Consider the following 12,763-nt stretch of genomic DNA (forward strand, 5'->3'; position numbering starts at 1 on the left):
TTAATCAATAGAAGGGGCATTCTGCCTCTTCAATCAACTGTCTATTCTTCGCAAATTGACCAATTTCATTTAAAAATTTGAAGATAGGATTCTTTAATCAATTGAAGAGACATTCTTCCTCTTCGTATCAGCTCAAGAACATATGTCCAATTAAAGACTGAAAGAAAGCTTCAAAATATTAAATTATAACTTCCATCTCATCCACCATATAGTCCAGATGTTTCTCCATGTCACTAGTATTTGTTTTTGTCCTTGACCAATTGTTTACGTAATAAATGGTTAAATTCTGAAGACATGACCTAAACAGTTTGATTTTTTATTCACCTCCTAGAACTCAAAATTTCTTCCCATGGAATGAACTTGCTTATTGAAAATTGACATAAAACTGTAAATTATTATGGCCGAATATAAGTTATTTTAAAGAAAATTATGTTGTTTTAAAATTAAAAACGTAAATTACTTTTTCGAGTACCTAATATATGAGCATAAATAACAATATTTGCTTGGATGAGATCACGTTTCATTTAAATTGCGAACATTTTGAATAAATATAAACGAAATGCATCTTACAGGGAAGTACTTTTTTCAAAATTATACACGAACAATTTATGATATTTATCTCGCAATGAAAGGTTAAGACTGATTGTTATTCCACGAAGATGCGAAATTACTAACTGATTTAAATAAATCCGGTACTTAATGGTTATGCTATTCTGACCGAGCTAATAAAGACATGTAGTAGTAAACCGCAATGAAATGTGGTTACAATGATTATGTGATATAATACAAATGTCCAGATGAGATTTATCATAAATCAGCAAACTTTAATAATTATTACATAGTTTATTATGCTTTTTTTATATCTCAATTACTCGCAGAAATAATTATCACATTATAAGTATAATTATTAGGAATTATAAAACTGTGTAGAATTTAAAATTGTTTTTTGAGTAACAAACAATTAAACTAAAAAAATACCTTTACTGAAAATACTACTGCAATTCACCAAACCACAAAAACACAAGTATTCATTCTAAATTGGTAATGTCACCTAATTTATTATAAATAATTCTAAATATTTGAATAATTTTTGATAAAAAATCACCATTGTCTATATTTTAAAGTAATTGTGGTTTTTTATATATGAATTGTATGATTTATCTTCACCTGAAGAATTAAAAATATAAGTTGTCAATTGCCAGTCAAGAAAGGTCAACTTTTCATTACAATTAAAATAAATATCTAGTTTTTCAGAAGTATAATAATTTTCATATTATGACCATCATAACAATACATTAACACTTCATTATTAAATTCAGTGCAAACACAGAGTAAATATTCATTTAAGAAAGAAAACATATGTTTAATTTTTGGTTCAAAGTCAAATATTTATCCGTCGCCATAAAATTTTATTACAATTAAATGCTTGCAAAAATAAAATAGTATATGCAATATGACGTAGAAAGCAAATCACTGCTTGGCTCAGTTCTGAACTCTTCGGCAGTTTGCGACTGATAATGGGCGGTGAAAAAGAAAAAGCAGCAGTGCTTAATAAACTGTATTAAAATCTACCCTTACAATAAAGAAACTAAACTAATTCCTCCAACCAGGTCCGGGACTGTTGTAGGTGGTGGGCGAGCTCCAAGCGCCCGCCGAATCGCCCCTCCATCCGCTGTGCTCCACCCGTCCTCCGTTACTGTCCTTCCATCCGAAACTGCCGCCGAACAAGCCCTCACCGTTGGGGTAAACCGCCCCGACGGGCGCGACTCCACCGACGGCACCCACAGCTCCAACCGTTCCGATGGCGCCCAGCATCGGACCCACGGAGGCGTAAGCCGGCACCGCGTCGCTCTTCCATCCGGTACGACCGCCGCCGTATCCGTTGTAGCCGCCCCAGAACGTTTCCGCCGGGACCATGGATTCATCGGACGGGATCGCGTGGGCGTACACCAGCTGCATGTTTCGGGTGCCGATCATCGTCGGGTTCGGTGGCGTCGGGAGGGCACCGCACACCGCCACGAACAATAATATCCACTGAAAATTGAACGAATTTTGGGATTGCTGGAGATCGTAGTGTCAGAGGGTACTTACCAAAGACATTGTGACAGAGCTAGATTAAAACTAAGGTTTAGTTCTGGGCCCTCTGGTATTTATAGGCTTTTTCATAATGGATTTCGGTGCTTAGGCCTTTTAGTCAGAAGATGGACGGTGTTACGTAATAAGGGTACTACCATCTGACTTTCATTTTCAATATCTCTTAGTCTTACATATACATATGACACCGATTAGAAGTGGTACCAAATTGTTATATCTATCTGTAAAAATATGCTAAACATTAGTACACATTTGCAATTATTCATTGACCAAATTCTATTTGTTTTTGCAATTTATGTGAAGTTAAATCCTTGTAACAAAAATAAATTACGTTTTTTCCAAAAAATGATGATTTTGGTTTGGATTTTCCTTAAGATTGTTGTTACATAACACTGTCTAGTTGGAGGTCATAGATGGGCCAGCGTCCTGTAAATTGGGTCAATCGAAAAACTTTCTCACTGACGATTATTACTAGAGACACCTTTGGTAATGGCTAATAACACCTCGGTAAGGTCCAATTTGGTTGTGGCAGAGTTAATGACCCGGAAGCCCATCATGATACTTTGGTGCAAGGCGTATCTTCCATCATCTAGTGTCATCTACATATTCTCAGATTAAAATATTTAAAAAAATTCTTCACTATTATAATTTGTGAGGTATTTTTATCTTAGAGAAATATTTTAATGTGCATCTTAGGTACTAAAATAATGTTAACATTGTATGTGGTGGACAACAATAAAAAAACTGTAATATGAAATAGAAGTAAGTAATGTATGTGTACAACGAATTATAAGTGTAAACAACAAATAATTCTATCATATATAACATTTTTTATAATGTTTTATAAATAAGTCTTCTTGTTAAACTTTGGTACACAATTATAAACACAGTAACAGACTAAAATATTATACTTTGTGTTAAATCTACTAATTATTTTTGTTGAAACCTTCAAAAACTATCTTTGGATGCAATAAGGGGCTGTCCGATAAATAAATAAATCTTTGTAACGTAAATCAAAAAATTAATGTCTCTTTTAAAATATTCTCACAATATTTTTTCTCAGTTAGCAGTTGGGAGTTAGCTACTACTTGCTATAGACTAGCTAAAAATTTGAACTACAGAATGTAAAATAAATAGCTATAGATAACCAAATTTGTGTAGTTCATATGAAAAGCAAATTAGCATTATTAAATAATCATTAACTATGTTTTTTACTTTAGCCAAATTGTCCAGCTAATTATTTCAAATAGACTAGCTAATTCCTTTGGCTATTTGTAAACTATATGAGTGTTACCTTTTCCTCCCAAAATAGCTAACTGTTTACTTAGTTCAAATCTTACCCAGTCGGTTTATGAACTAACCAAGTTTGCCCATATATCGTACCAAATAGATACACATAAAAATAGTCGAAATTCCAGAAGAAAAATTTATTAAAAATTTCATTCGGGACGAAAATTTAATACCATTTTTGCATTTATCGAAATCCCTCGTCGGCTTCGGTGTCTAATATATTATTGAGCCACAGATCAGTAATGAAACAGACCTTTTCCCAGTCGTCGTCGAAAGGCAGGGTGCGAACCTCGACGTACCTTGGATATTTCTCCTCTAATATTTCCAGAATGGGAATCAACTCGTTTTCAATTTCCATGTAGTCTGACACTTCTGGGTTTACTTCTTTGCCGTATGGTTCAATGAATAGATCTGAGTATTCTTCGCTTTTCTTGACGATCAGAAAATTAGCCGTTTGGGTCAGTCGCACTCTGGTGTAGACGCTTATAACAATTCTAAAATTATAAAATTATATTATGGAAATTGGCGAATAAACTCATACAAGTGGGTTTCTTCTTCGGAACTCGACTCCATTACAAAAATGCAAACAAAAAATAAGAATAATTAAAAGAAAAATAGGGTTGAAAAATATTAAAGTGACGTTACATTACAAATTTTACGTTTTGGTATCCATGATTACCGCTAAAACAAATACATATTAGATTACGGTTAATTTTTTTTGTTCTATTGACAAAAGAAAATTGTAAATAGTGTTAATTTATGTCATTATTGATACAGATATTGAAATATACTAATCGTTTATTTAGATACCATAATTGAAAGTTATGTCGAAACTACCTAAATATTGGTTACTTACATAAATGTTAAAATATTTGTAATTTGATAAAAAATGTTGAAAGGTATAAGTAACATCCACATTCGGAAATAACTGTAGTATTGTCCCATTATTTCAACAATGTATTTGCTAAAGGTAACCACAATTTACTAAAGTTCTGGGAAAAATAATTATTTAACATTTTTCAGGAGATCTTTTTGTTGTGCCTTTTGGTGGCCCTGGCAGTCGCATTTCCAACCAATCCGCTCGTCGAGGAACTGGATAATGACGTTGAAAGTGGAGCAAAATCGTCCGGTCCACCTCTAGAGAGAATCCGTAGACACTGGGGCGGATCACAGAATAATTGGGGCGGATCACAGAACAATTGGGGCGGATGGGGAGGCTTACCGAACAACTGGGGCGGATGGGGTGGTAACAGCGGTGGATATCTCGGGTTCAGCGGATGGGGAGGTTTCGGCAACGGTAACAGGTTCGGTCAGGGTTACGGCAGTGCATACGGTGGATGGTGGTGAAATGTGAAATGATAATTCATCGAAGTAAAATACATTTTACAAAACTATTTTAACTGTTATTAAAAATAATAGTAATCAATGTTAAATAAGCTAAAATGTGTAATTGGAATAAAAAGAATTATTTTGGAACATTTTGGTGTATAAAAAATTTAAATAAATATTTTTTATTGAAAAACTATATATTTTTAGTTGTTTGTCTTTATTAAGAAACATGAATTGTAATATGGATCAATAAAACATAATAATTGTATTATTCAAGTATCATCTTCAAATTAGACGGACATACGTTGTTTATGACAGAAATATTTACATAATAAATGAAGTGGTATAACAAATTACACGAAAAATAAAAATAAAAAAAAACTCCTTTGATATAATATTTGTTGCATACATATTTCGTAATCAATTTGTAAAAAATTAATTTAATTTTAAATAACATAATTGTGACAAACACAATAATACTATGGAAATATTGTGGTAAAAATAAATTCAAAAAAATATTTTTAATTTAGTATAAATAATATTGGGATGGACTCAAAAGCATAGTTCTCATACAGAGTTCGAAACATCGAAATGTTGAAGGTGAATAATTAAAGTGACATCTAACACAAACAAACTAATAAATTCAATTTTTAGGAAATTATTCTATTGTGTTTGTTGGTGGCCTTGGTTGCCGCCTATCCTGACACGTCACCCTTCGAAAACATCGAGGATCTTCCTGAAATTGAAATTGAATCTGCAGGTCCGACTTTGGAAAGAGTTCGTCGTTATGCCCAATGGGGCCGCGGATGGGGTGGCTATGGAGGCGGTTACGGAGGATGGGGACGTCAAGGTGGTTGGGGAGGAGGATGGGGACGTCGTGGTGGCTGGGGAGGAGGATGGGGACGTCGTGGTGGATGGTATTAATATGAAATATTATGTTGAATATTAAATACAAAAAAGTTTATTGTTAACTATTACGTTTCATTTTATTCATTTATGAATTAAACTTCAACATCTTCAAGACATAAACAAAAGATAAATAAATTAAATGTACACAAAATTATTAATCAAAATAATAAATGATTAAATTTATATTGAAGTGTTTCATTTTTTTCATTCATACTCAATGACAGAAAATTAGTAAATGATTAAAAATTTAGATAATAATATTGAATATAATGATCAGCATCTTTTTGTCGAACCAATAAATGAGTTGAACGATGATCGGGACTCTCTTTGGCATCGATCTAATGATTTGAAAATTTTTGTCCTGAAATAACTAACTCTTTTCATGCCACCTCTGTTTGATACTGAAGCTCCGCCAAAGTCCACAGGGGGAGAAATTAATTTCGAAATATTCAATAGGTGATGAATCCGGACATGTTACTGGTTATGGCAATAAATTTCCATCTGAATGTTTAAAGTATTCCAAAAGAACCCTCGAAATATGAGGTCGGATATTGTCCATGACAAAACTGTCAATGTGGTGCCTTGTGATTTGTGCATTTGTATGGCCATAGAAAATTGATACTCTTCATTGAAGGCCATTTCACATCCCAAAGCTATCGCCGTCTTCTCCACTCTAATCTTTGATGATCTTTGATTGATCTTGCAATGTCAAAGGAGGCACAAACTGGGTACTGTAAGAGGAAAGTCCAAAACACCGCATTCCTTAGTCAAATTTCGCATTGTCCTAGCAAGGATTAAATATTAGTAAATCGTGTACTAAAATGTTAATGGCTCATCTTATTATTGAATATTATATTTTAATAACTAACAGTAACAAAAGCAACACGAATTTAAAAAAAGTTAATTGTGATTAGAAAAATAATTAAATGTTATAAATTAATACGATTATATTTATATAATACACATAACATAGAAAAACAATTTCAGTATTTTGAACCCAATTATTAAAAATCGTAAATAATAATTTTAATAATATTCATTCTTATTCTTAGTTTATAACTTTAATACGATTAAAAAAAAATAATTAATTACAAAAACTTATTGTTATATTGTTCTATATGCGAGTGAATCATATGTAATATATCACAGTCACCTTATAGAAAAAAAATAATTTAGTTGTTTGGAAACGAAATTGCAAAACTTACAAAAATAAAATTATGTACAAACCTTGTTGTCTTCATAAATAAAAAAAATTATGTTTTAAAATTTTGTATAAATAATATTGAGGTATTCTCGAAAGCATAGTTCTCCGACAGATATCAAAATATCAACATGTTAAAGGTAAATAATTACAATTCGTATAAAGTAAACTAACAAATTAATACAAAATTGTTGTGTTCATTTTAGGAAATCACTCTGTTGTGTTTCATGATGGCCTTGGTCGTCGCCTATCCCGATATTTCAAACGAAGACGGTGAACGTTCTGATAGTTTGAAATCTCCAGGTCCCACCCTATTGAGAGTTCCTCGCTATGCCTGGGGTGGCTATGGAGGCGGCTATGGAGGCGGCTATGGCGGTTGGGGACATCATCATAGACACGGATATGGAGGGTATGGAGGGTATGGAGGATATGGAGGATACGGTGGATATGGAGGATATGGAGGATATGGGGGATATGGGGGATATGGAGGAGGGTATGGCGGAGGGTATGGTGGATATGGAGGATATGGGGGATGGTACTAATATTATATTGTAAATTATGATAAATAAAATAAAAAATTTCCTTGTTGACAATTTAGTTTCATTTATCCATCTATTGATTAAATTTTATCTTCAAGACACAGATAAAATATAAATATATTGAATGTATATTAAATAATTAATTATGAATGAGGTTCGTTATGAAGATCAATTAAAATTAAAATTATATGAACATAAAATTTCCAAATTAAATTTAAATGATATTTTGTAAGCCTTTAAATAAACAATGATTAGAAGTACTTAATACCATATATTTTAAGGAAATTAATTCATTTATTTTTTATTTTAAATGAAAAATATTTACTTAATATACAAAGATATTTTCGATGAATCTAAAAAATTGCAAATATATTTAGTAAATTAATTAATAATTCATAGTCCGAGTAAATTGGTATAATATTCATAATATAAAATAAATAATTTAAATGCGGTTACAGCTTTAATTTATTATGGTTATATTGAAACTAATATAAATTCTTACATATATTAATATGCATTTTTAAATATATGTAACTAAACAAATATATTATGAAACTGAATTGAAACACAACTAGTTTATAATTTTATTTTAAAATAAAGTTGTTTATAACCAACAGCAAACAAATAAAAAAAAACTATGAACAGTTTTAGCCATAATCATATAAATATCCACAAAACATACAATTCTCTTTCAACGTCCAAAGCGTTAAGGTAATTAATATTGTTACTTGTTATTTTTATTTAGTAAAATTTTTCTTTAAATAAATTATTTTATTTTTCGTGTGGGCAATGACCACATTGTGGCTGCGGTATTCGAAGGACGTTATAAAATCAGCAGACACTGTTCGGGAGCCAGTCGGCAACCATGGAAGAATATTATGGTGGTTATGGTAGTGGTTTTAACTTCGGGAGCCGTTTTGGATGTGGTTTTGGAGGGGATATTGCATCAGTTGTGATTACAGACAATGGTAAAAATTAAGAAAAACAAAGTATATTTGTAACACGAGTAAGACGTATGTATATATTTTTGTGTGTATAAATGAATGAATTTTAAAACCAACTTTGATTGTAGGGAATTTATGAAGTTGACATACGAGTATAACTTTAAACTTGGTACACGTAAGACTATAATCATAATTTAATTTGATTTGTAATATTATAAATTACCTATAATTTCAATTAGAGTCCACATTAAATAACTAAATTATTAATGAATGTATTTTTTATTTTTAAACAGTACACAAAAAAATTTAATTGGGTATCCACAGACAAAACAGTTTTACTGGTATCTCCCATAAATAATTATATCTTCTTCTATAGGATTCGTCTCGGATTGTTTTGTCATCTTGACAGTGTTTGTAGTACCTTTCTTATTCGGTATCATCTTTAATTCGTTATTCCAACAGTACATATTGTTTCTCTTTTTGAACAATTTCATAGCTATACCTTGTTTAAGACACGCAAACAAGTATTTCGTTTGTATGTTGCCGTTAGCCAAATGTGCCACGCATGTCCTTATATTTTTATAAGTGGGTGGCACTCCGGTATTTTTCAAAAACGTAAGCGTCTTGATTATCAAATCGATCATGCGCTGTGTCTCGCCGCATTCCAACATGGTAGTATTACAACGAATTTTGAATTATTTTAAATTCGGTTAATTTTGCAACTGACCATTTGTCACTCGAATGATTTTGTCATTTATTATTTATCTTACGACTCACCAGATGTCATTTCTAATATTATTTGTTAACTTTTTGTTCGATCTTCTACTGTAATAAAATATTTTTGGGTTAATAAAGTTTTAGCTAATTTTTAAGTATTTTATTCGTAACCTTTCAAGTGGATTAAAATGGGTAGCACCACTACAGTTTGTAATCAAAACATCTCAAAAAAGAGAAAAATAATTGTATTTATGTATTTTATTAACACAATCTCTATACACATTTTTTAATGAATGTTACCTTCTAACTCATTGAAGTCATTGACATAACAGTAAACAAATCCTTGCCAATTCTATTACAAAATTGTGTATTTGCATTTAAAATTATTGGTTCAAATACAAATTCTTACACAAAATTAGACGTATCAATTATAATAATATAAATTAAGGAAGCAATTTATTAAATTATTAAAATAAATTTTCATTTGATTAAAATAAGCTAATAAACATAGCCATTGAATTGATTGTATCTAGATTTACAGTTGGTTCTTGGCATATAAAATTCACTTTTGGTTATCGGTGGAACTTTGTGGTGTTCATCCTCTCTTTTATATTCAGGATATAAGAAAATTGGATCGTCATGACTGGAAACACCAAAAATAGCCCAAGTTGAATCAGAGGGTAACAAAAGGTCATTGTTTTTCACTTGATATGATGGAAGTGTGCTAAAGTCATCTATCTGGTCACGTATTAAGCTGGGATGAGTAGAATATGTTGACATACAAATACAGAACCATATGAAATACTAAAATAAAACAAGACGTTAATATTTTGTTGCTTACAAAGTAAAATTTACCTTAAACATCTTGGTGTTAGCAGATCGAAAATTAAATGTCACTGAATAAAAAAAATTCGAGACATTCCTTTTAAACGAAATTTGAGACAATGAGACATGAACATAAATTGCATTTGGGTAATTGGTTAATGCAAAACTGCTGTAAATTTAAAACAATAGAACAGCAGAGTTGGTAATAAAATAAGTAAATTTAATATAATTAATTGTAGTTTAAGAGAGCACAATAAAAAGACTTTTTAACATTTACTTGATTTTATTTGGTGTACATCTATGAACAATTCAACATAAACAGCAAAAATTTAGTAATTTCATGTAGTTACGTATAAAACACTTCTAGCTCTAGTTCTTCTAATACACGTGGATAAATTGGTTAATGGGTGCATTTTACCAACGACCTCTCCATCCGCCCCATCCACCACGTCCGTATCCTCCATAACCACCCCATCCTCCACGTCCATAACCTCCGTATCCACCCCATCCACCGCGTCCGTAACCTCCATAGCCCCAGCGAGATTCAGCTGGCTCCAAGTTCTCTAAGTCATCAGGAGCGCCAGGATACGCCATGCAGATCACGACAAAACAAAATAAAAAGATGATTTCCTAAAATTTAATAATCATCAAGTTAATTTCTCAATGATCATCAAATTTAATATATAACTTCTTACCTTAAACATTTTTCCGACTATTTGGGCACGACTTGTTAATTGGAGAAAAATTTTTAAACTGATCTGGTTTCAACACTGGAAGGTGTTATATTTATACAAAAAACCTCAAGATGCCTTGGTATTTTTCATCCATTAAATTAAATTTTTATTTGTTTACACCTTTTTTTATTTTTGTGTGTTGTTGTTGTTTTGGCATTGTCCACCTTGAGTGAATCATTAAAAGAACCACACATATCCGTCTAGACCAAAAAATGACCTGTAAGTATAATACCTATTATCTTAGGTATAATAAAGGTTACGTTGGTCAAAGATGAAGAAAACTGATAAACATTATAAAAACTTTCAATGCGTTGCTTAATACGAATTGTAAAAAACTATGGTAAAATAAAAAATAACATTTATTATTATGCATAGCTATTATTACCGTAATTACAACAGACATTGCTTCTTGTATGTATGCGGCTAGCATCGTATTAACAAGTCCGAATTACAGAAATTATACAAATTATTTTTTTATATGCGGTTTACTCAATTAATCACTCATTATTTTTGCATTAAAATGACACATGTATCAAGTTTAATTTGTTTGAAACAAATTATAATTCAACAGCATTTCACAAATTATTAATTATTTAAAAATTTAAAAATATTTTTCAAGTAGTGTCTTTAGAAATAGGATGGTTTATTCAGTATAAATTTTGTATGAAGATTTTTAATAATGTGTTTTAAAGCTTATAAATCTTACATGAACTATTTAAACAATAATTAATTTAAAACAAACATCAGCGGTAGTTTTCTTCATACGTGGAGCTAACGAAGTGAAACGTAACCTTGTTGGGGATTTCCCAATTTAAGGAAGTTAATATTGTAAATATTAATTGTATTTTACGTTGAAACGTTTATTTGTAGTAATGTTACTTAAAAACAAAATAATTTGTGGTTGAAATTTTTTTATTGTCGAGTAAGAATATTTGTAGTTTGTTGTCTATTTTTTACCAATTTCTTGTTTAAAAATTATAATTTAAAGCTAAATTAAAATATGTTTGGAGTATTTTTTTTTGGTAGTAATTGTTTGTGTACCATACGTTTTATGTAAATATATAAATTATTATTTTTTCTTTTTTAAATAAAAGTAAAAAATCATATAAAATTGGTTCATTGCCCTTATATATTTTGTTTACTTTGGTATGTGAAAAATGAATAATTTCATAATCAATTTATTAAATATTTTTCGGTTTTTGAAATGCTTCCTGTTTTGTTAATTAAGTTAATTATGTCCATTACTTATTTGCACCTTTGTTTTAGAACTTAATGCCATCGATTTATGGTAATTTTAACGATGGTAGTCTGCAAGAATAATAAATACAGAGACCCTGTTAAATATTTAATTAAGAATATCCTTGGTCTATACCCTTATCCCCTGGTGCTATGCAACCCACGATACATCTACGGTACTATATTAACTTTTGCTTTTTTGATAAATTTTTAAATTAATATTTGTATATGTATTTAAAATTATGAGAAAAAATTGCATTAACATTTATAGCCGTTAGAATATTAACACAGAATACTTATTTTACATAATTAATTCCACCAACACATACAAATTTTATTTGTAATTAAAAGTAATGGATGCGTGAAGTTAATCTAATAAGAATAAATGTTACATTAATATTTTATTGCTACCATTCCTAGAAATTAAAATAAATGATCAATAACAAAAATTGGAAAATTTTATTTAACCGTGGTGGAATGTAACAACATCCACTGCTGCCTACTACGATTTGTTGTGAAGGATCTGTCAAAAATTTAAACAAATGTTAATAAATGACTAATGTAATAACTTTCGTCAATTTATTTTCAACGCATTTAATTTAGGAATGGAACAAGTCCGGCTACTGGTCCAAGAACAGGGCCGTGAAGCGAGGAATCTCCTCGCTTTTAATATTTCTGCGGGAAATGACACCTTCGGAGGTAATACATTTAACATGTTTGAATTAGTAAAACAAAATTTGAAATTTAGCCAAGGTTTCACGGAAGCCGCCGTGCCGTCCAAAAGCCACGGAGTCACAGACTAGCTCCAAGGCATCAGACTTACGAAGCAGAACAGGAGCCCGAATAAGATCTGCTTCAACAGGCAGAGACAAAAAGTCAGAACTTCGAGCCAGATGTTGGGCCCTACTTTTTGGCAACCTGCATAGAGCGGTAAGCATTTTCTGT

At 31.0% G+C, this 12,763-nt stretch overlaps 7 protein-coding genes and 1 long non-coding RNA gene across 8 annotated transcripts in view; 5 read left to right on the top strand and 3 right to left on the bottom strand.

Annotated features, from left to right (window-relative positions):
- Nucleotides 1-1,178: 1,178 nt before the first annotated feature.
- Nucleotides 1,179-2,319, bottom strand: LOC109604882 (uncharacterized). Its single transcript, XM_020021434.2, has 2 exons — nucleotides 2,092-2,319; nucleotides 1,179-2,034 (listed from the first exon to the last, which is right to left on the bottom strand). The coding sequence occupies exons 1-2, from the start codon at nucleotides 2,098-2,100 to the stop codon at nucleotides 1,594-1,596; spliced, it is 450 nt and encodes a 149-aa protein (XP_019876993.1). The 5' UTR covers nucleotides 2,101-2,319; the 3' UTR covers nucleotides 1,179-1,593.
- Nucleotides 2,320-3,506: 1,187 nt separating this feature from the next.
- LOC109604410 (uncharacterized) lies at nucleotides 3,507-4,041 on the bottom strand. Its single transcript, XM_020020940.2, has 2 exons — nucleotides 3,926-4,041; nucleotides 3,507-3,878 (listed from the first exon to the last, which is right to left on the bottom strand). Exons 1-2 carry the CDS (start codon nucleotides 3,955-3,957, stop codon nucleotides 3,569-3,571), a joined length of 342 nt encoding a protein of 113 aa, XP_019876499.2. The 5' UTR covers nucleotides 3,958-4,041; the 3' UTR covers nucleotides 3,507-3,568.
- A 146-nt stretch (nucleotides 4,042-4,187) lies between these two features.
- On the top strand, nucleotides 4,188-4,906 carry LOC126266538 (uncharacterized). Its single transcript, XM_049970721.1, has 2 exons — nucleotides 4,188-4,354; nucleotides 4,408-4,906. The coding sequence occupies exons 1-2, from the start codon at nucleotides 4,340-4,342 to the stop codon at nucleotides 4,729-4,731; spliced, it is 339 nt and encodes a 112-aa protein (XP_049826678.1). The 5' UTR covers nucleotides 4,188-4,339; the 3' UTR covers nucleotides 4,732-4,906.
- Nucleotides 4,907-5,211: 305 nt separating this feature from the next.
- LOC109604402 (neuropeptide-like protein 32) lies at nucleotides 5,212-5,807 on the top strand. Its single transcript, XM_020020931.2, has 2 exons — nucleotides 5,212-5,313; nucleotides 5,368-5,807. The coding sequence occupies exons 1-2, from the start codon at nucleotides 5,305-5,307 to the stop codon at nucleotides 5,635-5,637; spliced, it is 279 nt and encodes a 92-aa protein (XP_019876490.1). The 5' UTR covers nucleotides 5,212-5,304; the 3' UTR covers nucleotides 5,638-5,807.
- A 1,008-nt stretch (nucleotides 5,808-6,815) lies between these two features.
- LOC109604393 (keratin-associated protein 19-2-like) lies at nucleotides 6,816-7,365 on the top strand. Its single transcript, XM_020020919.2, has 2 exons — nucleotides 6,816-6,963; nucleotides 7,030-7,365. The coding sequence occupies exons 1-2, from the start codon at nucleotides 6,955-6,957 to the stop codon at nucleotides 7,363-7,365; spliced, it is 345 nt and encodes a 114-aa protein (XP_019876478.2). The 5' UTR covers nucleotides 6,816-6,954.
- Nucleotides 7,366-8,072: 707 nt separating this feature from the next.
- Nucleotides 8,073-8,573, top strand: LOC126265696 (uncharacterized). The gene is made up of 2 exons (XR_007548173.1): nucleotides 8,073-8,375; nucleotides 8,435-8,573. It is a non-coding gene; the product is annotated as an uncharacterized LOC126265696 (long non-coding RNA).
- Nucleotides 8,574-10,111: 1,538 nt separating this feature from the next.
- On the bottom strand, nucleotides 10,112-10,682 carry LOC109604901 (neuropeptide-like protein 30). Its single transcript, XM_020021458.2, has 2 exons — nucleotides 10,544-10,682; nucleotides 10,112-10,478 (listed from the first exon to the last, which is right to left on the bottom strand). Exons 1-2 carry the CDS (start codon nucleotides 10,550-10,552, stop codon nucleotides 10,263-10,265), a joined length of 225 nt encoding a protein of 74 aa, XP_019877017.1. The 5' UTR covers nucleotides 10,553-10,682; the 3' UTR covers nucleotides 10,112-10,262.
- A 1,670-nt stretch (nucleotides 10,683-12,352) lies between these two features.
- LOC109605058 (S phase cyclin A-associated protein in the endoplasmic reticulum) overlaps nucleotides 12,353-12,763 on the top strand; it is a 53,005-nt gene continuing 52,594 nt past the window's right edge. The window contains exons 1-2 of the mRNA XM_020021630.2: nucleotides 12,353-12,517; nucleotides 12,567-12,748. Coding sequence (XP_019877189.2) covers nucleotides 12,424-12,517; nucleotides 12,567-12,748 — 276 coding nt within the window. The 5' untranslated portion in view covers nucleotides 12,353-12,423. The remainder of the gene's footprint in view (nucleotides 12,518-12,566; nucleotides 12,749-12,763) is intronic.

Source organism: Aethina tumida, chromosome 1 (genome assembly GCF_024364675.1).
Source record: "Aethina tumida isolate Nest 87 chromosome 1, icAetTumi1.1, whole genome shotgun sequence".
In the NCBI taxonomy this organism is placed as follows: Eukaryota; Metazoa; Arthropoda; class Insecta; order Coleoptera; family Nitidulidae; genus Aethina; species Aethina tumida.